This window comes from Mirounga leonina, unplaced genomic scaffold (genome assembly GCF_011800145.1).
Source record: "Mirounga leonina isolate KUSES-001 unplaced genomic scaffold, KU_Mleo_1.0 Mir_173, whole genome shotgun sequence".
Classification (NCBI taxonomy): domain Eukaryota; kingdom Metazoa; phylum Chordata; class Mammalia; order Carnivora; family Phocidae; genus Mirounga; species Mirounga leonina.
This window is the reverse complement of record NW_023270447.1, coordinates 81,884,390-81,911,060: the sequence shown is the minus strand read 5'-3', so window position 1 is coordinate 81,911,060 and position 26,671 is coordinate 81,884,390. Positions and strand designations below refer to the sequence as shown.

At 56.4% G+C, this 26,671-nt stretch overlaps 2 protein-coding genes across 4 annotated transcripts in view; both read left to right on the top strand.

The window, feature by feature from the left end:
- PADI4 (peptidyl arginine deiminase 4) overlaps positions 1–1,525 on the top strand; it is a 40,893-nt gene extending 39,368 nt beyond the window's left edge. For all 3 annotated transcript variants that reach the window (XM_035019665.1, XM_035019664.1, XM_035019663.1), the window contains one exon: positions 1,029–1,525. In XM_035019665.1, the coding sequence (XP_034875556.1) occupies positions 1,029–1,262 (234 nt within the window). In that variant the 3' untranslated portion in view covers positions 1,263–1,525. The remainder of the gene's footprint in view (positions 1–1,028) is intronic.
- A 5,740-nt stretch (positions 1,526–7,265) lies between these two features.
- Positions 7,266–25,963, top strand: PADI6 (peptidyl arginine deiminase 6). The gene is made up of 16 exons (XM_035019661.1): positions 7,266–7,375; positions 8,149–8,332; positions 10,053–10,125; positions 12,533–12,600; positions 13,053–13,164; positions 13,950–14,075; positions 17,004–17,182; positions 17,436–17,539; positions 19,753–19,864; positions 21,098–21,205; positions 21,416–21,570; positions 22,112–22,268; positions 22,375–22,498; positions 23,591–23,661; positions 24,516–24,677; positions 25,500–25,963. The coding sequence occupies exons 1-16, from the start codon at positions 7,284–7,286 to the stop codon at positions 25,743–25,745; spliced, it is 2,073 nt and encodes a 690-aa protein (XP_034875552.1). The 5' UTR covers positions 7,266–7,283; the 3' UTR covers positions 25,746–25,963.
- The last annotated feature ends 708 nt before the right edge of the window (positions 25,964–26,671 follow it).

Genomic DNA, 26,671 nt, shown 5'->3' with positions numbered 1-26,671 from the left:
TCTGTGGTTAAAACAAGGCAGGAGGGGGCACCTTGACTAAAATTCCTTGGCGCCAAGCGTTTTGTTTCTCCATGTCAGCCCAGCCGGGTTTCCTAGGCAGGAAAGAAGCCTGATGCTGGCGGCCAGGGGATGAGGCATCACGAGTGAAGTCATCAGCTCCGCTCTGTGCCTTGGCTGCTGGAGGCTCTGGAAGGAGCCTGAGCATGAGCTGTCACTCACCCCAGGAGCCCGCGGTGGGAGGCGGGGGCGTGGGCGTGGAGCGGGCAGAGAAATTCAGGGTGCAAGACACTCAGCAGGGGCTGTGTCTGGACCACAACAGAGAATGAGAGGCCCTTCCCTGACTCCTGAGCCCTGGAGACTGACCCTGCACCCGTTCCTGCGCATGACGTCTAATCGTCACAGTAACAGAAACCCATCTGGGCTCATGTTGCTGATGAGGCTCAGAGAGGTGAAGTGACTTGCCTAAGGTCACACAGCTACTGAGTAGCAGGGCTGGGATTCAAACCCATGTTGGCCTAGAGCCAGAATCCTCCTCCTTTCACCTCCCAGTATAAGAGAGAGAACAGTCGTTTCCATAAATGATAATACACGGAGAGTGCTACCGAGAAGGTAATCATGTATTCACCCAGTCATGGGATATTTACGAAGTGCTGGCTACGGGCCAGGCCCCGGGCTGGCAGCTGTGGGGGGAGCAGAGAGGAGGAGCACTAACTAACAGAGTCCGGGGACTCATGGGCGGCTTTGCAGAGGGGGTGCCACCTGAACTGAGCCTTGAGTAATAGAGAGTTTGCCAGAAGGTGGCAGGTTCGGGAAGGAGAGAACATGGGCCCTGGAGTCTGACAGATTTGGGGCTGAGGCCCAGGCCAGCAGGGTGGCCAGAAGTAGCCGACTTTACCTTTCTGGGCCTCTGTTTCCCCATCTGTGAAGCGGGGCTGCTGTTTTGGAAGGTCAGAAGGAAAAGTGGACCCACGGGCAGTGAGGCAGGCTGCACGCCTTTGGCCCTGGGCTGGGACCCCGCTTCTTTGCAGGTGAACATGCTGGTGCTGGGGAAGCACCTGGGCATCCCCAAGCCCTTCGGACCCATCATCGATGGCCAGTGCTGCCTGGAGGAGAAGGTGCGGTCCCTGCTGGAGCCGCTGGGCCTCCACTGCACCTTCATCGACGACTTCACGCCGTACCACACGCTGCACGGGGAGGTGCACTGCGGCACCAACGTGCGCCGGCAGCCCTTCTCCTTCAAGTGGTGGCACATGGTGCCCTGAGCCGGTCCCCCGCCCTCCCCACCCCGTGTCCTTTCCCTTCGGAAGCTCCTGGCCAGAGGCTCTGGTCCCCTGCAGTGTGGCACAGCAGGAGCTCTGGGGGACAGATCGTCTCCCTGGGCGTGGCCACCCTCCCGGCAGCGTCTTGCTCCCCTCCGCCGTGCCCTGGAGCCCTGGGCACCCCCTCTGAAGATCCCAAGATAGTCCTGGCCTTGCAAACTTGTTTCCGCTGTGAGATGCTGCAATAAAGTTTGATAATCTCTTTGTAAGGGAGGTCAAGCTCTCATTGCTCTTTGCGCGTTCACTCATGGTCATGGTCAGGCTGAATGTTGCAAATTCGAAGTTGAAGGTCAGTGCTACTCTGTGTGGCTTTTTCTCCCAGGTCTATACTTGGTCTATGAAGTCTTCTGTGATCTGAGCCCAGCTGATTCTAAGCTCCCATGGAGCCTTTGGTGGGGCAGCGGGGGGTGGGGGGGAGGCTGAGCCCCGAGGATGCGGCACATCCCTCCTCTAAGCTGCATTGAAGTCAGCTCCCCAGCAGCCAGCCGGCTGAACATCCTGAGGCATACGGATGCCCGTCTGATGACTCGCTGTCACGTGTATGTGTGACAGACACACCTCCGCTGTGTGTTTCCTGATAAAGAAACTTATAGGAAGCACACTGGATGCCGAGCACATCGGCAGGAAGAGCGCCAGGGACAGTCATGTCAGCCTCAGACTTCTCGGGAGACCCCAAAGGGATGTGTACGAAGTTCCGAGGGCAAAGGTGGGGCCAGGAATTGCATTCCTGCTCGTGCTGTCCTTTGAGAAAAAGGTAGCAGACGGCCAGTGCTAGAACCCGAGGGGGCGTGAGCGTGAGGATTTGACTGTCGTGTGAGATCCATACAGACGCCAGCGAATTCTCTGTGTCCCTCGCATTTGTCATTCCCATTCTAAGACCGTGAAGGGGCTTGTTTGATGCTGTCCCCAGGTGCCAGGTGTGGTACAGAGCAGGAGCGGGGGGGGGGGGGTTGTGGAATGAAGTCACCTGTCTCCCTCTGTGTCCTTCGTGTACGTTTTCTTTCATGGCCCTGACGTAGGGATTTAGGTTCCTCTGTAGAAAATAAAACCTGATGCCTCCAGATTTTGAAAATGAAGGCCAGATCTTGGCTCCATAGGGTCTGTGATGCTCACTAAACACCCAGAGATACTGTTTTCATGTGGTTACGGAGAATAGACGATGGTGGAAAAGGTGGACATCCAAAGCTCCTACCCTCACACCACAGTAGAGAGGATCCAAAAACCCTGGGTCAAACCGTGCTTCTCCGAAGCGAGTCAGCTGCTTCCCCTCCAAAACTGCTGGGGCAAAGGATGCACGAGTGGTTTTTGTGGACCAGGAAGGGGACAGTGCACAGCGGGGCGTTGGCGTGAGGTTGTCCCCAGACCTGACCCATACGGCAGCCTGGAGCAGCGACCCGCCTCAGCAGACAAAAGCCAAAGGTTTTGCCAGATTGCAGGAGCTGCAGAAGGACTGAGGGACAAGCTGGTGATTGGAGCAGGCTTGGCATCAAGACAGACCCAGGGGAGCCTCCCCCAGTCACTCATGGGGCGCGGGAGCCTCTGTGAAGGACCAGGGAAGCCCAAGCGAGAGAAAGCACCTGCTGTAAGTCCTGCCAGCCCCGCAGAGCACAGAGCCATCCTAGGACAGTGCCTGGGAAGCGAGAACTTTCCTGCTGCCTCCCCTCCCCTCCCCAGCGGTCACAGGTTACTTGCCTGAGGCTGCCGTATGTAACATGTTACCATAAACTGGGTGTCTTTTATTTTTTTTTTTTAATATTTTACTTATTTATTTGACAGAGAGAGAGCGAGAGAGGGAACACAAGCAGGGGGAGTGGGAGAGGGAGAAGCAGGCTTCCTGCCAAGCAGGGAGCCCGATGCAGGGCTCGATCCCAGGACCCCGGGATCATGACCTGAGCCGAAGGCAGATGCTTAACGACTGAGCCACCCAGGCGCCCCACAAACTGAGTGTCTTAAAACAACCGAAATTTATTCTCTCTGTTCTGGAGGCCAGAAGTCCGAAATCAGTTTCAGGGGGGGCTACAATCAAGGGGCGGGCAGGGCTGTGTCCCCTCCGGCGGCTCTGGGAGGAGTCCGTTCCTCATCTCTTCCAGCTCCTGGTGGCCGCCGGCATGCCTCCAGGACCCGCTGTGGTCACCTTGCCTTCTTTTCTGTGTGTGGCGAATCTCCCTCTGCTTCTCTTATAAAGACACTCGTCACTGCTTCTAGGGTCCACTCAGAAAAGCCGGGATAATCTCCCCATCTCAAAGAGTCGCGGTCACCTGTGCAAAGACTTCCTGTGGGAGATGACACAGGTTCCAGGATTGGGACCTGACATTTTTGGGGGGCCGTTAGTCCACCTCCCACAGTTAAGAACCACTGTGTCCAGCTGCGGCAGGCAGAGAGAATCCCTGCACCCCTTTTCCACAGCTTGAAGCGTTGCACCTGCATTAAACCTTAATGGGAAAGGGACAAGAGTTAACTTTCTAAAAACTGAGATATAGGGGCACCTGGGTGGCGCAGTCGGTTGAGTGCCAACTCTTAGTTTCGGCTCAGGTTGTGGTCTTGGGGTCATGAGATCGGACCCTGCGTCAGGCTCAGTGCGGAGTCTGCTTGGGACTCTCTCTCCCTCTACCCCTCCCCCTGCTCTCTCTTTAAAATAAATAATCTTTTTAAAAAAATTTTTTAAAAGAGGGCGCCTGGGTGGCTCAGTTGGTTAAGCAACTGCCTTTGGCTCAGGTCATGATCCTGGAGTTCCAGGATCGAGTCCCGCATTGGGCTCCCTGCTCGGCAGGGAATCTGCTTCTCCCTCTGACCCTCCCCCCTCTTATGTGCTCTCTCTCATTCTCTGTCTCTCAAATAAATAAATAAAATTTTTTTTTAAAGATTTTATTTATTTGTCTGAGAGAGAGAGCACAAGTAGGGGGAGAAGCAGAGTCCCCGCTGAGCAAGGAGCGCAATGCGGGGCTCGATCCCAGACCTGAGCCAAAGGCAGTCGCTTAACGGACTGAGCCACCCAGGCGTCCCATAAAATAAATAATCTTTAAATGAATCTTTAAATCAATCCATCAGTAAAGACTGAGATATAATGGACACATAACACTGTATAAGGTTAAGTTGCACAGTGTTGAGCTGATACACTTGAATACGGTAATGGGATAGCATGCCACATCATTAACATTTCTTTTGTCGGGGGGGCAGATACAGTTTTATAAAACCAAGTTGGAGGTTTTCTTTTGTGTGGAGTTTGACTTTTGAACCTCTGAATTGAAATTGTCTGGTAACTGTTTCATGTCTGCTTCCCAGAAACAGATTTGGAGGGGGAGAGGTGCCCGCAGGTGGTGGGTGGGAACCCGGAGGCGGTGGATAGGGAACCACATTGGGGAGGGAGTGTGGTGGGGGGGCAACGGGAGACAATGTGCAGGGATGTGGGGGCTACAAAGGTTTTGGGTAACCCATGGGATGCCCTGCTGCTGGGATAGGCCCTTGGAGTTGTCCTGAATTAAGACAAGCAACCTGCCCTTTCCCCCCGCCACACTGGAGGAAACTGCCCCCAAGGAAGGGACACAGCCGTGGGAACTGGCAGTGTGGACAGTTCCAGGAGGGGGGCCGGCAGCAGCTGGGGGATAAGTGCCTGTGTCCTGAAAGGGGTCACGTGGCATACCATAGCAACCTCCACCGTGACCTAAATTGACCACGGGACCTGGTTACCTGAGTGATGAAGGAAATTTCCTGAGGAGCCGAGGGGGACAGTCTACACTGAGCAAGCATGCAGGGAGCTGTGGGAGTCTAGGAAAACTTGCCTCGTGGTCACAGAGCCCTTGGTTTGGTTGGAGAGCCCGATGGAAGCCCACTGGGGTATCTTTTTGAGGGGTATGGGGGTCATGTAGTCATTTGCACCCCAAGAATTTATTGAGCATCTACTCTGTCCAGGACTCTTTTGTGGGTGCTGGGGATTCAGTGGTGAATAGGAAGCGCCCTGGAGAGGAGCAAGGCCCACTCTAGATCCCTCCAAGTCCCTTCCATGCCCAGAGGGGTCTCCAGGTTGAGAGTGCTCCTCCCCGACAGCGCTGAGAACCCTGCACAAGGCAGGGCTGTCTGAGGTCAAGGGGGACAGAGGTCCCAGACGGTTTGGCTCCAGAAGCCAGAGCCCAACCCTCAGCAGCCCCTCCCCAGTCCGACCATCCCCTCCCTCCAGCCCACCTCTGGTGGTGTGGGTGGGAGCCTACACGGGCTGAGCGCCTCCTGCCTGCTTAATATTTGCCCCTTTCAGCCCAAACAGAAGGGGCTTTCGGGTCTTCCTGGCCAACCCGCTGTGTCCAAGAGCCCCCTAAGTAAAGCCACCCCTGACAGTTATGTTGCATGCTTAACGCTTCCAAGGAAGGATAGTTCTACTTTTAGTCCCGAATTTAACAAGCCTGGCTGACCGAGCCGAGTTCACTCAGGACCCAATTTATGTACCCTGCACTGTTACACACTGGTTACACATCACCACGTTGTGTGTCAGGGCCAAAGACTGAAAACAAATGTGTCGACCTATCACGGTGCCGCTCTGCTGGGAGGACCGTGCGGCCATAAAAAAGGATAAGGATGCTTTTCACAAGCTGCCAGGACGAACTTCTCTCCAAGCTGTACTAGGAAATGCAAACAGCAAGAAATGGATACTACGTAGCATATGCTGCCACTTACATAAAACTAAGAAGGAGGGGAGGATATGCATACATGTTTGCTTGGTTGTGCGATACATTTATATGGAAAGACACAGAAGAAACGGATACCACCGACCGCCTCCAGAAGGAACTGGGTGGGTGAGAGAGCAGGAGGGACACTGTCGCAAGCCCCTTTTGAACTTGGGACCATGCGAACGTAGTACCTGTTCAAGAATAACCATAAACCCTCACTTTATTTATTTATTTATTTTTAAAGATTTTATTTATTTATTTGAGAGAGAGAGAATGAGAGAGAGCACATGAGAGGGGGGAGGGTCAGAGGGAGAAGCAGACTCCCCGCCGAGCAGGGAGCCCGATGCGGGACTCGATCCCGGGACTCCAGGATCATGACCTGAGCCGAAGGCAGACGCTTAACGACTGAGCCACCCAGGCGCCCTAAACCCTCACTTTAAACCATAACATGAACACTGCTTTAAAATTAGCTGGTGAGTCCCCTGGGCTGGAGCTGTTCTCATTTCTTTGCCTAGTGAGCTCAGGGACGATGGGAAGCAGCTGGTGAACTGGGCTCACCAGGGGCTCCTCGGTTCATTCATCCCACCAACACTTGCCATGCCCCCTCTGGGAGCTGATGCCACCACTCTGGACAAGGAGTGCCCCCCAATCACCTGAGGATGGGACTCAGGTTCCTGGACCACACCCCAGACCTGCCAGGCCCAGGAGTCTATAACGGTACCAAGCCTCCTGATCCTTTTTGCAACCATCACGCATTGAGGACCATGGTCCAGCACTTTGCCCGGCTCACCTCAGCAATTTTCTGGAAGCACTGAGGCCCCAGTGCCTGGCAATGCTGCCGCACGCTGCCCTCCTGACCACCACCCCACATACCCCCTGCAGATAGGTGCTCCTGACAGCACCTTCCAGCCGAGTCCGTCCTACGGTGTCATGGCCAGGTTGCCCAGCGCCCCCGGCACCAGCTCCCCAGAGCCCCTCTTGCTCCCAGCTGAAGGCCAGAGACCTAAGCAGCCAGCCTCAGATGCCCTGGATCTGCGGGAACCAGCTGCCTGATAGATTAGTGACCACGGGGCTCGGACCCCACCTGCTCCTCCGCACCACCCCCTTACCCCCACCCCAGCAAATCTCAGTGGAGAAAATCAGCCACACCTGGGCAGCTGCTGAAGCCTCCTTAACAAGGGGCTGGGCTGGGGAGGCCCTGAGCCCATAAGAGGGGAGGGCGCAGGTGAGCCCTGGCATTATTTGAGGTTGCTGTGCTGAGTCAGGGTCATTGGGTCTGAGGGTAGTCAGCTCGGAGGGCTGCGCTATGTCTTTCCAGAGCATCATTCACCTGTCCCTGGACAGCCCCATCCATGTCCTGTGTGTGCTGGGCACGGAAATCTGCTTGGATCTCCATGGGTGAGGAGCTGGGGGCTCTGCCGGGGCTGGCTGGGGGGCGGGGCCGGGCAGGGAGGCTGGCGCCTGGTTCCTGTACTGGGGTTGGCCCTAGGTTATGTGGGGGCCGGGGGTCACCTCCCTTCTCTGCATCTTTGGCTCCTGCCCCATCCCCTCATCTAAGGGCCCCCGGTCCTGACCCTGTAGGATTCTGACCTAAGTCCTGCCTCTGCCCTGCGTGGGCTAAGGAACCCTAGACGAACAAGTGCCTTGCCGATCCTGTCCTCTTACCGGTGAAATGGGGGCGAGGCTGACTCTCTAGGAGGCCATGAGGATTAAGGGAGGGGGGCTCCTGTAAAATGGAGCCTTAGTGGGGGGGGGAGGAGGGCTGACTTGCTCCTGAGGCCGGTCTTCCCCAGGGTCACCGCACGGACCTCCCGAGGCCCAGGTCCTGTCTCTCCCCCTACGGGGATCCTTTCTGGCTCAGACAAATGGCTCCTCCCTCCATGGGCTTACAAATAAGGTGTAGCGTTGGTAACTTCTGGAGCTTTGGCGGGAGGGTAGGCTCTGGACTAGAGCTAGCAGGGGAAGGACACGGGGTCCTTGGAGTGGGGGAAGGTAGGAGTGAGGCTGAAGTTGTGTGAGGACCACAAACCTGCCCTGACCAGCCGGCCTCTGCCTCAACACCCTAAGGAGAGCCGCGGTCAGGGCCCATCCCCCACCAAGCCGGCTGCCCTGTGGGCCGAGAACGGGAGACTCTTGTGCCCTAAAGTCTGTCTCCTCGTCGGGCCGACCAGGTGTGCCCCGGAGAAGTGCAAATCGTTCACGGTCAGTGGCTCTCCTGGGGTCTTGGTGGATATCCCCAACACGGTCCCAGCAGTGAGCGGGGAGGAGGCCGCCCCGACCCGGTGGCCTCTGTCGCATCCCATAGACGTGCTGGTGAAGATGACCTCCCCCAGCTCCGCCATCGACAGTGACAAGGTAAGCCTGGGGGCTCCCTCCCGAAAGATGGTGTTTCCTGGGCCCCTAGTCTGTGAAACATGCAGGTGTTTTGCCTAATGTTCAGTGCTCGCACCGAAACTGTGAGGGCTGTGCTCCATGGCCCCAGGACACAAAGAAGCAGGCAGGGAGGGAGGGAGTGATCAGCAGAGCCAGGATTCAAGCTCCAGCACATCTGTCTCCTCCCTGGGCTCCTGACCACGACTCCGGCCTAGCTTCCCAACAAGCTGCTTTTCAAGTCTGGCTCAAAGGTCTTAGCAGCAAAACTCAGATGGGCTTTTTGACCAAGGCTGGTCTTTGGGGGTGTGAGGATCTTAAGGAAACTGAAGAGCTAATGTGTAGTAAGTGCATATGCTGTGTACTGGGTATCTGGAGTTCTGGTTCAAGAGGTCGGCCTGACCCCCATCTTACATACGAAGAAACTGAGGCACGGAATGACCTCTAGACTCAACCTGAATGACATGACTAGAGTGGGAGAGATCTAGGATTTGAGCCCAAGGCCGTGTTCTTTCCCCTGGGCAAGCTGTCTCCCCTAATGGGGCCCTGGTGGTGGCGGGGAGGGTGACCTCCTTGGAAAGCCGGCTCCTGAGTTTGGCGTTGGTGGTGGTTCTGTGGTCACAGCTGATGGCTCATATGGGGCGATTGGAACCACCAGGGACTCTGTAACACTCAGCGCCCAGACCACACCTCCTGCCAATTAAGTCAGCCTCCCGGGTGGGCCCCTGGCTTCTGTGGCTCAGCTCTCCAGCCGACTCCAACATGAAGTGGGGGTGAGAACACGGAGGCCCGTTCAGGACTAGGGCACTCGGTCGGCAGAACTTGCTGGAATAGTCTGCCGGTGATTGGCAGGTGACAGATGGGTAGAACACACCCCATGCTGCGCTCTGCCCAGGGCGGGCACCTCCCTTGGAGGCAGGTAGAACACTTAATCGCTGCCTAGCTCACAGGGAAGATTCGCAGCTGTGATGCATCCTGGCTGAGCCCAGAGACCTGAGAAGCATGCTCTGCCTGCGGCTCAGCCTCCAGCACGGTCAGGAGTGGTCCACTGAGGGAGACACTGGGCCTTGGAGGACAGAAGTTTCCATTTAGGAAGAGGTGGTGGGTCACATGCATGAGAACATGGCCGCAGCTGCTGGCTAGTTCTCTGGTTTGTGATGAAGGCTTTGTGGTCCAGGCCAAGTGGCTGAAGGGCAGGTCTTTGTCTAACGTATGGAGGCCCTCTGGAAGCAGATTTGGTGCACGACCCAGGAAAGACTGCGTTCTGATTCCAGGCCCCGCCCCAGCTGTCCTACTTGCTTTTGAGTGAGCAGTTGAACCACTGGGAGCCTCTGCTTCCCCACTGCCCATCTCTGGGGCAACAGGTGGGATCCCAGGAATGCAGGGGAAGAGTAGGGGGGATGTGTAGCCCAGTCTAAATCTTGACCTCTGAGCCAGACAGCCTGGATCTTAAAGCTCGTGCCACCCCTTTCCGGTTGAATGTAGGGCAAGTGCCTTGATCTCTCTCTGCCCTTAGGGTAGAGCCCACCTGGGAGGGTTGTAGTCAGGCCGCCCCGTGGAGGACCCTGCCCCAGCTCACAGTCAGACATCAGAAGCTCAGAAGCTGTAACGTGAGGCCAATGGCTGGACATGGGTACTTAGCCCAAGGCCCTGTTCCTGCCCGCCTGCCCTCCACTCCCATGGGTGCTGGCTGCTATCTCTACAGGTTTTGGTCTCGTACTATCTGCCTGACGAGGACGTCCCTGTGGCCACGGCTGTGCTCCGCCTCACGGGTATTGGTGAGTGTGCTCGTACCCCGGGGGGGGGGGGGGGCTCTGTAGCAGCAAGAGGAGCCGAGGGGCTCTCCCTGTAATCTACCTCCTGGGTCCTGGATGGACTCCCCCCAACATGCCCATTCACGGTCCCTTCTCTGCCGCCCTCACTCACTGCTGGCCTCGTTCCCTGAGAGCGGGCGTGGGAACTTCCCTGAGCTCCCGTTGTCCTACCCACCTACCCTCAGCCCCACCTGCATTCTGCCACCTGTTATAACTGGTGTGTGTCTGGTGCAAAGTTAACCTTCTCGCATTCGATCCTTTCCCCTCTCACTCATTCAGAAACTTCCTTCAGCAATTTACTGATGTAGGAAGCCACTACCCCTCCCCGCCAACTCCTTTTCTGGATCATTCCAGAACAAGTGGGAACCTCTACTCCTTTAATAGGAGCACGTTATGCTGCCTAGTCTCTTAAGGAACAAGAAACAACCTCTGCTCTCTGAAACCTGCTTCTGGATCGTCTTCGAGCCCTACTCCCCTAACTCTACACCCTCCGTTTCTCTTCCCTTTCTCTGGTACCGTCTCAAGCCAGACCCCACCAGGAGCACTGCCCTTATGGAGGTCCCTAAGCCCACTGGTCCTCGGTCTTCCCCTGCCTTGACCTGGCAGCAATGTTTGATACAACTGCTCACCCTTTCTGGACCCATTTTACCTGAAACCTTTCAGGGACCCTGCACCCAGTTTTCCTTCTACCTAGCCGGCTGTTCCTTCTTGGGTCCCTTTGCTGGATCCTTCATCCCACCCCCCCCACCACCCAGCTTCAAGCTCAGGCAGTGGGCCTGTGGCTCTGCAGATAGAGGACTCATCCAAACTCTTCCAGCCAGGCGTCTCCCGCAAACTTGGGTATCTGCTAACCCAGTGTGATTTCTTGGGTGTCTAACCAACATTTCAATCTTTAATATAACCCAAATGGAACGGGTTCTACTTCCGGGGAAGATGGTGGCAGAGTAGGAGGACCCGGATTGGTTTTCTTTTCCTCCAGCGCCTACCTTCCTGATGGTCTGCCCATTGTCATGGACCGTGGTCCACCCTTCTAGCTGGTCAGGCCTAAATGCTGGGTGTCCCTCTTCCCTCTCCCTCCACCCATGTCAATCCATAGGTCTTGTTGCTGTTTCCTCAAAGTTGGCTGGAATCCAGCTACAAGCCACGTTGATGCTCTCAGCTGGTCCGAGCCACCATCCTCTTACCTGGGTCACTGCACAGGTTCCCTGGGTGTGTGTATGTGTGTGTGTGTGTGTGTCCCTGCTCTGTCCTTACTGTTCCACCGTCCACTCCTGACCTGGCTCCCAGAGCAGTATGTCTTTAGAAGGATATCTGGTAACGTCTCCTCGGATTAGAGCCTTCCAATGCTTCTGCATACTTGGATTAAAGCTGGCGTCCCTTTTACCCACAAAACCTACATGAGCTCATCTATCTCTGCCCTGTGGCCTGTTTCTCTTCTCCATGCTCATTCTGCTCTGGGCACGCTGGCCTCTGGACCCTTGACCTTGCCACCCTGCACTTCCTGTTCTAATTACTTTTACCCCAAATATTAACATTGATCCCTTTTCTGCCTCCTTCCAGCCTCTGTTCATATTTCAATTCTTTAGAACACTCCTCTGATCGTCTAAAACTGAAACAACCCCCCCACCCCCTTCCTTGTTTTCCACGGCACTTTTACCATCAGAAACAATATGCATTTTGCTTATTTCTTGACCCCCTCGCCACTGTTGAATGTGGTGTGTGTGCTCTGACACTCTCCTCCCTAAGACTGAAGAAGACCGGGCCTGTCTAGCACACTGCCGGAGCCCTGGGACCTAGAACTGTACCTGGTTCGTAGCAGGGATCTGGTCCCTGAGCATCCGTGCAGGGGCAAAGTACACGCAGCGACTGTGGTCTGTTCTTCCGGCCATGGCATTCCAGTTGGGACGGAGCACATCAGGAGACAAGCTCTATGAACAAAAATGAAACCAGGGCAGAGCCGCGTGGTAGTCAGTGTGTGGTGGGGAGGAGTGGAAGGTGGAGTGTAGAGACTGTAAGAAGAGCCTCTGAGGATACTCGGCAGTGCCCGGATCCTTCAGCTCTAAGAGGCTTGGGATTGCTGTGGATTGAGCCCTTCCTGAGTCTTAGAGCTTAGAGATGGCATTCGGACCCCAGTGGACTTGGTTTGTGAACCCCCAGGGGGTTGGGGGAGACATGCGGATACTTGGTCCTCTCCAGACTTGCTCAGAGAAGCAGTCTGCCTTGGAGGAACTTTCTTCTAAGCTGACAGCATGCCTGAAAGGCTGGGCATCCCTGATCCCTGATCCCAGCTTTGGGCACCGCTAGGGTTACCTGGCGCTTCGAGGCTCCGTCCAGCAGGTCTGGGTGGCGGAAACTTTCCCTCTTGTTTCAGTGGTCTCCCTGGATGTGGACATCTACCGCAGTGGGCAGGTCGAGATGACGAGTGACAAGCAGGCTAAGGTGAGGCTGCCTGGGGAAGGGCGCGGGCCCAAAGACTGGCTTACATGGTGTCTTTGAAGTCCAACAGCTCCGATACAATCAGAACTGATGAAGTCTGTGTCTAGCTCTTTCAAAAAAACGAAAATGTCTGGTGACACTAGGTCCCCATCCTTGCCTGGTTGTTCGGTCAACCAGAAGAGGCTCCCTGCGTGGGACGGGTCTCCTCCCGTTTGCCTCCATCCCTGCTGCCCCAGCACTGAAACCAGGCAGAGAGCTGTGACCGGCAGCCAGCTTTTTCCCTGCCTCTCCACCCACTGCCCTGACGTTGCCTGCTTCTTCTAAGTGCTTGAGTTCCCCAAGAGGTCCCTGTCACCCTGGAGAAAGCTTCGGCTCTGCTCCTGATGCGGGGTAGCATCTGGAAAGCAGGATTTCCCTGGCTTCTTCCTGAGTCAACATTCCTGTCGTCTTTGCAGAAAAACTGGGTCTGGGGTCCCAGTGGTTGGGGTGCCATCCTGCTGGTGAACTGCAGCCCTGCTGACAAGGTCCAGATTGTAGACAAGACCACGAAGGTGTTCTTTCCAGAAGGTAAGGACTGGCCACTGTCCTGGGACTGTGGCCGCTTTTCTCCCCGGGGTCTACCGCTCCCTGGGGCTTTGCTGTCACACCCCTCAGCGAACATGGATTCCAGGCTGAGGTGTCCCCGCTCTGAGCCTAAAGTCTCTTGTCAGAGGCTTGAAGCTTGTAACTAGGAAGAGGCCACACAGCTCCGTGGGAGCAGTGTGGGTCCTGGTGTCAGGTAACAAACTTATATCCTACCTATGGACTTGAGTGTGTTAACTTCCCTGGTCTTGTTTTGCCATCTGTAAAATGGGGATGATCTAGCTGGCTTCACAAAGTAGTTGAGAAGGCTAAACATGAGGGAGTTGCGAAGATCTTCCTAAAAGCCCTCTTGTGACCTGGGCCAGGAACCCCGACTGTCTTAGGCAAGAGCAGTCTTGGATCTGGTCCTCACTTGTGGTTGGGACCAAGGTTCTGGGTCTTAGCAGTATAAAGGGATGCCCTGGTTCACACTGGAGGGGGACCCTCTCTGGGCGGACCGTGCCAGGCCCTGTTCTCAGTGTTTGTAGGGGTTGTGCATTCTCCCCAGCTGTATGGGGTGAGTGCCGTCCTAACTCCTAGCAGACCCCAGGGATGGCAAGTTGCCTGTGGCCATGTGGGGAAGCAGGCCGCACAGACCTGTTGCAGGGCTGGGCCAGAACAGGAGGCAGAGGGTCCCCAGGGCCCCAATATAGGAGCCCCACCCCTGGCCCTACCGCTCCTCGGTGCTGGCCTTCGGAGGCCCCCGAACCTTTACCTTGTCTTTTGCCCAGAAATAAAGAGTCTGTCTCAGATGACCCTGAATGTTCAAGGGCCCGGCTGCGCTTTAAAGAAATACCGGCTGGTTCTCTACACCTCGGAGGAAGAGGCAGAGAAGGCCAGAGTCTACCGGCCCCAAAGTGAGTTTCTTGCACCAACTCCAGCTTCGCTTACTCTTCCAACGCATCGGGGGGCACTGTGGCCACGTGTCGTTCCCAGCAGGGACCCTGTTGGAGGCCTGCTGGGACCTGGGGCTGCAGGTGGGGGCCTGGTGGGGCCACGCTTGTGTCCCTGGGACACTCTGGCTGCCACCTCCACAGACTGAGCCTGCACATGTGGGTGAGTCTCTGTACTTCCAACCACTTCTCCAGTAGGGATGACGGCAGTGCCTGTCCTGTAGGGTTTTCATGGCTGGGAGAGACGCGCACTGGCTGAAGCCATGGCCTTACACAGACAAGCTAAGCTCTTCTCCCAATTACCCCTGCCAGAAGGGGCCGTCTTCACTCCTCTACAAGGCCCCACTAGATCGAGTTTCCAGAACTCGGAAGCCAAGGGGCGGCGTGGCAGCTGTGCGAGCTTGTGCATCCCAGGCGCCACACCACACCCGCCCATCTGTAGCCCTACCAACCTGGAAGGCAGGTGCACGTTCCTGTTCTATAGATAAAGGCGCAAGGGCTGCTGGTTTAGAAAGTGGAGGTAGACGTGTCCAGCAAAATGTCCTTGAATGAACAAGTTTTCCATGTAAACTGGCTTAGTATTCTGTGCCTCTAAATTCTTTAAATCGAGGTTGAACGTTGTTTCTGGAGAAATGTGCCATGCTCCCTTCTCTTAAAACCCAAGTTCAGCTTCAGCTGGGCGACTAGGGAAGGCTCTGCTGTAGATTGACCATCTCCCAGTCTCCAGCACTGGAGAGCATGCCTCGGCTGCTTCCCTCACCTGCGCTCAGGGGCCCTCGCTCAGTCTTCTGCTCCGTCTCTTCTGCAGACCACAGCTGAACTTGGAAGTGATGTGGGACCACCCACGAGAGGCAGCCCAGGTTGGTTGTATGTGGTCCTTCCACATGTGGGCTGGGAGTGAGCCTTAGACCCATGGGTCTAAGCCTGGTTCAGCCACAGGGATGCTCTAGCCCAGTGTGGCCCGTTGGGTGCCAATAATGGAGGCAGTGACTTGTATAGCTTGCTAAAGATGTTGTAGCTCATCACCCATATCAAACTGTTGGGTTTTCCACTCAAAAACGAAACAAAAAACTTAGGGGGTGCCTGGCTGGCTCCATCAGAAGAGCATAGGACTCTTGATCTCAGGATCTTGAGTTAGAGCCCCATGTTGGATGTAGAGATTACATAAAAATAAAATTTAAGTAGGCTCCACGCCCAGTGTGGAGCCCAATGTGAGGCCCGAGCACATGACCCAGAGATCATGAGCTGAGATCAAGAGTTGGATGCTTAACAGGTTGAGCCACCCAGATGCCCCTTAAAAATTAAAGCCAAGAATACAGTGCCTGGCTGGTTTAGCCTGTAGAGCATGTGATTCTTGACTGTGGGGTTGAGTTCAAGTCACACGTTGAGGGTAGAATTTATTTTTTATAAGTTAAAAAAAATTTTTAAAGGGCGGGGACACACAGTGCATTGTGTTTTCACAAGCCCTCCAGGTGATTCTGAAGCAGGCTAAAGTTTGAGAACATTGTTCTGTAAGATATAGCAAAGGAGTCTGAGGGGAGATTTCCAGAGAAATAGAAAGCCAGAGGAAGTTCTAGAAACAAAGGAAAGTGAGGGCCATGATCGGCCGTGGCAGATGCTGTTGCTAGGCTAATCAAATCTGTGATAACGTCTCGGTTTTCAAAATGCCGGTCATTCATGAATTTGGTAAGAATGCGGGGCTGGAAGCGAAGTGGGCAGACTGTGGACGTGCATGTGGGAGGACTCTGCCGTAAAGGGAACCGTGTGGAGGTGGTGACTGGGGGGCTGGAAGGGAGGGGGAGTGACTGGAGATGGACAAACACGGCACATCTATGCAGGGGGCATGATCAGGCAGAGGTGAGGGAGCTAGGGAGGAGAACATGCCCCTCGGAGGACCCGAGAAGCAGAAGCGCTAAGTAGGACGGCAGTGTGACAATAGTGTTCCTGAGTGGTGGTGAGGTTTGGTCTGCTCCTAAAGTGGGGTCTTTCAGCATGTGGTTCCTCTGGCTGCTTGGGTACCAGAGCGCACTGCAGAGGATGCGGTGCCTAGATGGTTCGGGGCCTTGGTGGCCTTGGTGGCCCAGGGAAACCTAGACCGGGATCTCCTAGACTTAGCATCCTTCTAGAGGCTCTAAGTAGGAGTAGCTGCCATTAGGGCAGGGCGGCCACACCGGGAATGGGTCGGAAGGACAAGGAGAGTGGCAGGAAGGTCAGGTGGGGAAGCTTGGTGGCCTCGAGTCAGGACGATCTCTGCAAATGGAGAGCAAACAGATCCAGGATTGAATTAACTAGAGACAACTGCAGGGTGTGGTCAACTTCTTTCCTGTGCATGGTTTTCTATTTCACAACCCATGAAACCCAAACATGCTAGGCTCTGAACAGCCGATAGGAACTTTCCTGAGCTTCTCAGGAAATGATCCGAGGCCTACCCTGGCCGACAGACCATTCCCACGGACCCCTCCCTAGTGCTTACTCGAGCAGGGTCTGGTTTTTCAGATAAGGCTGCCAAGCCCAACTTTGCAGCTTCTCACCTTTGAGGCTTTTGAGGATTTCTTCCCCAAAGCTGGTCCAAGGGTAGAACCACCTGCCTCAGGCCTTCACCCTGGACCGAGAGCCTTGAAGGCCGGCATCTTCATCCAAGCCCTGGCCCTTGATGTGGGATAGGTCTTTGAACAGCATTCGTGAGCTCTGGCCCTTGTTCGGGAACAAATGCTAATTGTCCCCTAAGCCCTAAGCATCAGAAATGCGGGGACAGAAAAGCCAGCTTGGGTCCTGCTCTGCTGGAGCTCCGAACCTGGCTTCTGTCGGGAGGAACGAGCCGGAACCCCCACTGTCCGATGTGGAGACGGCACCGGGCCACGTCAGCAGCTGGCCCATCCCTTCTGTCCTCAGGAGACAGCTCAAGCACCTTTGAGGTGCTGCTGGGGCCTGGCCAGCATACCTATACGTTCGCCCCCCTTGAGAACCACCTGAAGGAAACCTTCTATGTCGAAGCCATGGAGTTCCCATCTGCCGACTTCTCAGGCCTCATCTCCTACTCTGTCTCCCTGGTGGAAGAATCGCAAGACCCGGTATGTCCCCTCAGGTAGACCAGCAGCCCCGGGGCCAGGGGCCATGTGGGGAGGAAGCCTCTCTCATGCGGCACAGGGACGGCGGCGGGTGGGCGGGGGGAGACCAGGCTTGCTGCGGGTAGGGTTAGGGTCTCGTGCCTGGCAGAGGATGGGGAGGGCCCAGAGGTGGGCAGGGCTGAACAGCTGGAGGCCTGTGGCTGGGGGAAGGGGACACGGAAGCAGCTTGCTGATGGGACCCTGTGTGACGTTGCAGTCAATTCCAGAGACCCTGGTGTACAAGGACATGGTAGTGTTCCGGGTGGCCCCTTGCATTTTTACTCCCAGCACCCAGATGCCTCTAGAGGTCTACCTGTGCAGGTAAGAGACCCTCGGGCTGCCTGCGCCAGGTCCTTCCTGGTATTCTGTCCGTCCGCAGGGCTGGAGGGGGTGGGTTGAGATCACTAGACTTCTCCCCATGCAGAGTGAGCTTCTGTTGCCTGAACTGTCTAGCCCTATCCCCAAGATAGTCCTTGCTTGGAGTCCTGTCTAAACCTGTACAGTGCTGGGGACGGAGCAGTGAATGTGACCGTCCCCCTCCTGCTCTCATGGGGAGGTGGACGACAGCATGGCTCCAGGTAGTGGCCAGTGCTGGAAAGCAGGGTGAAGGATGGAAAGGTAAGGATAGGCACGTGCGCCAGGGACAGCAGGGAGGCCCAGAGAGCCAGGAATGAGCCGGCAGGAGCAGGAGGAGGATGGCAGGACCAAGGCAGTGGGGCCTCGGGGGCTGTAACAGACCCAGATGCAGTGGTTTGAAGTCCATGTTCTCCCCCTTAGATGGCCACAGGTAGGAGGGTTGCGTTGTTCGGTCACAGAGGGGCCCTGACTCCTCTGTCTTGTGCTAATGCCTTTCCCTGGGGTGGCATCTCCATCTTTGCGACAGAGGCTTGGCCCAGGCATGTTCACGCCCCAGGAAAGAGGAGGAGTCCAAGCCGGGCAGAGCGGTCATGAGTCCCTGCTGAGGTCTAGAAGTCTCCTGAACCACTTCTCATGTGCTCATGGCCTGCAGACGGTCACTCTCAGCTGCAGGGAAGCCAGGTGGCCACATACCTATGGAGAAGGGCACAAAGGACCCTGGCTGGTAAAACCTGTGGGAAGCCATTGAGGGTCCCATCTGTACAAGCACTCCGGCCACCTGGAAAACCAGGGGCACAAGCAGAAGGCAGGACCCGGCTTAGCTACTGCAATTGTGTAAACCTGACATAGCAGTGGTGCAGGCCAGGGGGTGGGAGCACAGACGTTAGATCCAGGGGTGTGCTGAAGGCAGACCTCCCCCCCCCCTCCCCTGACCCAGGGGAGCTGATGCATGGGCTAAAGGAGACAAGACTGTCCCCTGGGTTTGGGGTCCCCAGGAAGGTGAATGGTGGTGCCGTTGCTGACTTGGTAGAGTATTGCTTTGGCCCTGGTGACTTAAAGCTGGGGACACCCACTGGGTCTCTAGACTTCTGGGGCTCAATGGACAGTTGGGAAGCTCAAGACGAGTCTGGGTGCCCCTGGCAGGTGGAGGATGTTCAAAGCCACAGGCCTAGCCACGCTCATCTGAGGACTAGTGCACATAGGGAAGGTAGCTGAGCAGTGAGCTGTGGGGTGATTTAACACAACCAAGAAGGGAGAGGAGGTTCGATTAAAAACCAGGAGAGTGGAGACCCATAGGTTAAGGGAGAGGGAGGCCAGGTGAGGGGCCAGCTGTGTGAAACCCCAAGAGGAGAACGAGATGCCCATTGGGTTTGGCAAGATGGAGGCCACTCACTGTGTGGCAAGAAATCCTGCCTGGTGGCTTTGGAAGCATGGAAAGATGAATGAGAAGGGAGTACGTTGCAAAACTCCAAAGAAATAGGAAGCGAGAAGGGGGTATGGGGCCAAGGGGAGGCTGTTTTTTAAGGTGGGAAGCTGAGAATGCTGCTGATGGAATGATCTAGCAGAGCAGGAAGAATCTGAGAGGAAGGGAAAGGCAGCTCCAGGAACCAAGCTGGTAGGACGTGTCCATAGGTCCCCATAGATAGGTACGGGGACTGCTCATCTGCGGCTCCAGGGGGGAGAGCAGAGCATGGGGATGAGGGACTTGATAGGAGGATGGCTGTCTGGTGCTAAGGACCAGTTCCGGTTGTCCCCAGGGGCTTTTCTCCAACTATTTCCAGTAGCTTGAGTTCTAGGGAAGAAGAAATGTGGAACTGGGCTAACCAGGGTTGGGGTTCTGCCAAGCGAGTCAGCCCAAGCACAGGGGCGAGGGGAGAACTAAAGCCGAGTGAGGAGAAAGGCCAAGAACGGGGAAGATGGGGATGACAGCAGCTGAGGACCAGAGGTCCCAGCGAGGGGGGAGCTAGAGCCAGAGGTGGAGGTGTAGGAACCGGCTGCCAGATGGAGATCTTGGAGGTAGTGCAAGAAGGGGACAGCAGTTCTGCTTACCTTGGGGCCAGGGGCATGATCTCTCCTCACCAGGAGGAGGTGCCCCCTGTCCCTGGAAGAGTAAGGCCATGACCAGGGTGGAAGGACCCTTGAAGGGCTCCCCAGAGTTGGCTTCTCTCCCATGGCAGAGAGCTGCAGGTCCAGGGTTTTGTGAACACAGTGATGGAGCTGAGCGAGAAGAGTAACAGCCAGGTGGCATCTGTCTACGAGGACCCCAACCGCATGGGCAGGTGGCTCCAGGTAACCCCCCACCTGGGGAAAACCCACCTGTTGGGGGAGGGGCTGGGAGACTGCAGGTGGTGCATCTGACCAGCTCCACGTGTCCGCTCAACCTGCCCAGCAAAGCTCAGACTAACTAGAGGTGAATGGCTCGCCCAAATCCTAGCCACTAAGGGATAGCTTAGAGTCCAACTTCTTCCCGTTCCGGACTGTGTGTGTTCGAGACCACAGAACGCCCAGGTGCTAACAGGTCTGGCACTTTTGCCTCCTGGCTGTTGGGGCAGGGCTCCCCCTCCAGCGTCCAGCTGGACCTGGCAGAGCCCTGAAGTCTCGTGCTCTCCTCTCCACAAGTAGCTGAGTGAGGACCATACACTGGCCACCATCTAAGTACTAGAGCTACAGGACAATGGGACGGATCATGCTCCTACTCCAGCAAGGACAGGGGCTCTCCGTGCTGTGAAAGCAAGATGCCGTAGTGAGTCTCTAGCCCAAACGAGGCCGTTGTGGGTGGTCAGGAAAAGCTTCAAATTCAGGAAACCGAGCTGGCCGTACAAAGATTGGGGGGTAGGTGCTACATTAGACATTAGAGCTCTTTGGGTAGAGGCACAGCTGATGTGAAGATCCTAATGTGGGGGTTTACTTGGAGGATCTGAAGAACAGAAGGGCTGGTATGGCCAGATCAGAGCAGAAAAGCCAGAGGGAGGAAAGAGCCAGATCGAATATTAGGGATCTTTTAAGCCAAGGTAAGGAATAGAAACGAGTTTACAATGAGGTGGGATGACATTGAAAGGTGTGAAGTGAGAGTTAAATGTTCTGATTTAGGTTTTAAAAAGCCCCCTCTGGCTGAGAACTAGAGAACCGGCCTTAGGAAGGGGCAAGAATCAAAGCGCACTGGCTGCAGGGGGGTGGGTAATTTGGGCAAGAGCACGGTGGCTTCGCCCGAATGGTGCCAGAGAGAAGTCCAAGGCTTGTTCGCGGATGGGGTGCGGAAGGGAAGAGAAGGAAGAGAAGCTAGGTGACCCAGGTTTGAAACGTGATGCATGGGAGAACGGGTCTGGAAAAGCCCCAAAGAAGGGGATGCCTGAGCTGAGTTTCAGGGGCCAAGCAGGAGTGGGCAGAAGGGGGTCCTGTTGCCTGCCCCCCCACCCCGGAGGTGGCCTGTGTGCAGGGAGCATTGTGACTGGCAAGCTGGACACGGGCAGGAAAGCAGCCGATGGCGCAAGGTGACTCAACTCCTTTTCCTGTCCCCTCCAGGATGAGATGGCCTTCTGTTACACCCAGGCTCCCCATAAGACGCTTTCCTTGGTCCTCGACACCCCCCGGGTCCTCACGCTGGACGACTTCCCCATGAAATACTCCCTGGTGTGGGGCTCGGTTTGGCTGATCTAAACCCCGTCCAACCTGTCAGGCATGGCGCCTGCCCAGAAGGGACGGAGTGCCAAGGGGGAGGGGGCCTGAGTGGCTCTGGGGGCAGGGGGTGTGGGAATCTACCTGAGAGTCTGGATCAGGGGTAAGACTGGGGCTTAAAGCCCATCCTTCCTAACAGCCCTGCCCCACTGGGTCTCCTTCCAGAGCCCAGGGGTTGGCTATATGATCCGAGGCACCAAGGACCACAGGATGGCCAGCATGGACTCTATTGGGAACCTGATGGTGTCTCCACCTGTCAAGGTGGAAGGGAAAGAGTACCCCCTAGGCAGGATCCTCATTGGCAGCTGCTTTTACCCCAGGTGAGGCAAGAGGCCAGGTGGTGGCCAGCTCTTAAAACTGAGGGGACCTAGTAAATCACTGGGTCCCACCTGACTCCCACACGACTCAGCAGGTTATCTGCCCTGGACCTTTCTTTAAACTGCCCAGAAAGGATTTTTGAGTCTTTGATTGTCGTAGGAGACTACAGGTAGAAAAAGCAGACGAACTGTTCATGCTTCGGAGTGGTGATTCCTGGGTTCAGATTGGAAGGATGCTAAATTTGGCTGGCCTAGGGACCAGCAGGAGCTTATCTCTACAAGGTGTGTGGACTTCTTGGTGGCCGTTAATCTAAATCCAAGAGCTACTCGTGTCCCAGGGTTCAGAGCTGGTCTAGCTAGAATCCCTTGGCTCGGTCCGGAGTTGGGCCAGAGGATTCTTAGCCACCCCATCCTTTATGGACCCCGGTCCCTTGAGTTCAGTGGTTAGAGCAGTCAGTTAGCTGAAGGGAGCCTGACACTGAACAGGTGGTGGCCCACCTGCATCATGTTGGCTCAAGGGCTGTTGATTCTGTCTTACCCTTAGCAAGGAGGGCCGAGACATGGGTAAGGCCCTCCGGGACTTCCTCTACGCCCAGCGAGTCCAGGCCCCGGTGGAGCTCTTCTCGGACTGGCTGATGGTCGGCCATGTGGATGAGTTCATGTGCTTCATCCCCACGCAGGACAAGAGCGAGGGTGACAAGGTCAGTGGGGGTAGGGGTGCAGGCTGGAGAGGGAGGGGTCTCCCCCCTTGTAAAGCCCCTTGGAAGCTTCTGGAGGGGAAGCTAGCATCTGACCCTAGTTTCCCAGGGCTTCCGGCTGCTCCTGGCCAGCCCCAGCTCCTGCTACAGACTGTTCGAGGAGAAACAGAAGGAGGGCTACGGAGACCTGACTCTGTTTGCAGAGGTCCGGGAGGACCAGCTCCTTTCCAACGGTGAGCAAAGCCCCTGGCACTGAAACAGAAGCAGAAGCCAGTTCCTCCTTTCCCAGATGCCCTCTCTAGAGGGCCGGTCTCCCTTTGTGCTTCCTGCTGCGCAGAGTGCCAGGCAAGCAGGAAAGCCTAACGCGTAGCACATGAGAACCTCTTCTGTTTCGGGGCTATTCTGGTGATGCTAGGGCCGCCCGGGCCAGTCAGCCAGAAGTTCTGGGGGGTGGCGGAGGGGGGCGGCCAAGTGTATGGGAAGGGGACTCCGTGGGGGGATGAGGAGGCAAAACCAGGTGCTACCAACACTCATGTCTACCTACTCGGGGAACGTGGAGTCGAGTATCTGAGCTTTTGGACTTCAGGGGTCCCCTGGGTACCTTGTGGAAAACCTACGTGGACAGGCGGAGATCATGTGGCTGGGGCACAGTCATTCTGTCTGAAAGTCCGTGGGAACCCAGGGAGGGGCTGCTGGGAAGCTCTCTAGACCCCATGCTCCTCCAAGGGCGGCTTCAGGGTCATCCGGAGGCTTGTCAGAAACACGCAATTTCAGCCCCACACTGGACCTGGTGAATCCACCTTTGGGGTGGGGCCCAGGAATCACATGGGTTCTAGAAACACTTCTAGAAAGTGACATTTACTGAGCACGAGCCGCTCAGTATCACACCCCACACACCGAAGACTGTGTTACCTCAGCTGGGGCCTGAGCAGGCCATCCCTGTCCTAAAGACAAAGCAACTGAGGAACGCAGTTAAATAGCCTAGTCAAGGTCTCAGGTAGGAGGTGACTGGGTGGTTTGGGTCACATGATGCACAGAGCTGCCCAGGGGAGAGGGGAGTGGGGGCTGGAGTCACCTGCTAACCTGTTCCAGGCTGTCTCCCCTCCTACCAGGGCCAGAGAGGCTGGGGGGCAGCAATAGTCCTCCCTGAGCTTTAATGACCTTGATGTCAGTCCCCAGGGGTGACAGGTGACCTAGGTAGGTCTCTGGAGACGGCCAGGTCACCTGTCAGAGTCACCGGGGTAACAATACACCCAGTTGGCCCGGCCCTGGGAGGAACTGCTCCCTGGTCTTACATCCTGCCCGCCCTCTCCTTCCGTCTACAGGGAGGGAGGCCAACACCATCAATCAACTTCTGGCTGATGAAAACATGAGGAAGCAGAACAACTATGTAGAGGTAGGGCCCAAGGGGTGAGAGACCTTCTCCAAAAAGTGGGGGGAGGCATGGACAATTTAGACAAGGTCCTCATTGAGCAACTACTTAGCCCAAGCATCATGAAAGATATTATCTTGATTACCTTGATCACCCCCTGAAGCATAGGAGGATAGGGAGGCTTAGCGCCCAGGTGTGAACTAAGCCAAGGAGTAGGGGGAACTGGGTTTGATTCCCAAGTCTGACCCACAAAGACATGCTCTGGGCCACACAAGTTGCCTAGTGTCTGACCAGGAAATTGAGGACACCCCCCCCAACTCCCCTAAGAAGCTCCAAGTTCTGGAGATTTGGACCAGGGTCGTCTCCATGCTTCCTGAAGTGGCCCATGAGCTGTGTTCTGGGCCACCCAGCACCTCCAGCCTCGTTGTGAATCACTGGCTAGGAGTTCCCAGAAGAGCTTATCCAACTTCCAGTGGGGAACAGAAGTCTGGAAAAGAGCAAGGGCCTGTCCAAGGTCACAGCACAAACCACTCTGCCCCCTGGGACCTTACGGCTCCTAGCCTAAGGAAGGAAGCAGGCTGCCCACAGAGGACTTCCTCTTGCCCTGGCCTGGCCTGGCCCAGCTCCCCCACGCTGGCCAGGACTGAGGGCCAAACGACCGCCCCCACCCCCATGCTGCCCCGCACCGACCAGGTGTGGGATCCCGGCCTTTCCTCCGAGCCCTACGCCCACCACCCCCCGCAGCCCCCAAAGGGAACTGTGTGCCCTCTGTCGGAGGGCGGGCCGGCCATGAAAGGCTGCCCGCACACGGTGTGGGATGAAGACCGTGGCCATTCAGGCCATGACCCTGGGTCTCCCGGCCCCTTCCTGCCCCACAGAAGTGCATCAACCTGAACCGTGACATCCTGAAGAAGGAGCTGGGCCTGGTGGAGAGGGACATCATTGACATCCCGCAGCTCTTCTGCTTGGAGCAGCTGACTAACGTGCCCTCCAACGAGCAGATGGCGAAATTGTTCGCGAGGCCGTACTTCCCGGACCTGGTGAGGCATGCAGGGGCTGGGCTGGGCGGGGGCATGTTCTGCGAACTCCGGCTGGTCTCCTGACCTCCCTGCTGCGGGACTAGAGGCTCAGGCCCAGCAGACAGCGGTGCCTGAGGAAGGGAGGTGTGGAAGCTCTTCTCTCCCTCGGTTAGGGAACACCGCTTCAGGGAGCAGACCAGCAGGTCCCAGGCTGGGTGACTGGCCAAGCAGTGACCATGGGCCAGGCCCTGGGCTCATCCCCAACCCTGAGGGAGCGATGCTACATGCCCACCTCACAGACGGGGGCACTGCTTACCCTCTTCTGAATCCCAGGGACACAGGCCCTGCATTCATCAGTCACACGTGGCTAGCTTTTAATTCTAGAAGACCAGGGGGCCCCCTGGCACGACATGGCCCTGGGAGCAGGGGTGGGTAGCAGTGGGGGAAGTGTGTTTGAGGAAGAGAGGCTGGAGTTGAGAAAGGAGAAATGGACCGAAGTCAACCGACAGAGCTTGGGGGGAGGGCATCCCAGGAGAGGCACCCAGATTAGGAAACTTCCTGTCCAGAACAAGAGAAGCGCCGTAGAGAAAGGAACCAAGGAGGTCTGCAGAGCCAGACCGTGGCCCGACCGGGATTTAGGTTTTGCTGAAACCTGTCAGGGCCACGGGAAGTTTCAGCAAAAGTGAGTTGGATTTTGCGGAGGTTGACTGGTCATGTCTGCAGGGACACAGCCTCAAGAAAGCTGCCCTGTGCTTGCTGCGTGTGGTTGAGCCTGACCACCAAGGGGGCTTTCTTCCGTGGCTCTGACCCCTACCTCAGCTTTGCCCATCCTGTCTCTGACAGCTGCAGATGATCGTGATGGACAAGAATCTGGGCATCCCCAAGCCTTTTGGGCCCCAGATCAAGGGCATCTGCTGCCTGGAAGAAAAGATCTGCCAGTTGTTAGAGCCCCTGGGCTTCCAGTGCACTTTCATCGATGACTTCGACTGCTACCTGACTGAAATCGGGGACTCCTGTGCCTGTGCCAACATCCGCCGGGTACCCTTTGCCTTCAAATGGTGGAGGATGGTGCCCGAGCCCCAGGCCTAGCCCCGCCCCAGCGGGAACGGCCCCTTAATCACCATTCCACAGCATCCCAATGCCCTGCCTGTCCGGAGAGCAATACACCCCTCCTCCCCCCGGCCACCCTCATCCCTCAGTATCTGGAGGGGGTGGCCGACGCTGCCAGCTCAAACCCCCTTGGAAAACAGTCTTCACGGAGAAGTGGTTACTAAGTATCCATTAAAGTTCTAGGTGTTCTGAATGCATCTTGGTAGTTGTCTTGTTTTGAGGATGGGGATGACAGCTAAGGATGGAAAGTTGAGCCCCTGGGATTCCTGTGGTCAGGCTGCCCCACCTGGGCAGGGAAGGGGGCAGGGACAAGGCTGGATTCAGATTACTTCCATTTTTCTCTAGTTCAAGCCCTTCTGGCAGGCTGGGTCTACACACTTGAGCACAGTGACGGCCTCCAGGCTCGGGGAAGGAAGAGGCATTGCCCCTTGTGGGTAGCTGGCATCTCTGGGGTCAGAGGCACAAGATACAGTGGGGGCAGGCCTGGGGGGGTTACCTTTGTTAACCTCAAGTGTCCTGGAGAGAAGAAATGCCCATCCTGGGACCCAAAGCTGCCTCTTTCCACCTGTCCCCCAACCCCTGGGTGGATAGCATGAAGACCCTTTTTAGGTAAGTGCTTCTGAGGTCTAACCACCCAGAGGCTCCGCCCCTCCTCCTGCTGATGGGCAATGCCACTGGGGTGGGGGAGGGGGGCAAAGACAGGGAGGGGAGGGGAGGCTGGTCTGAGGACCGAGTGCAGCCAGCAGCTGGGAGGCTCCACAGTGGCGGCTGTTGGGTGCTCTGAGTGCAGGTGGCCGGGGCCCGGGGAAGAGCTCAGCCGAGTTAGCCGGGAGCAGCAGCCTGGGAACAAAGGGGGTCAACCTGGACACAGCAAAGTGTCTGGGGCTTCAGAGCACCTGACTGGC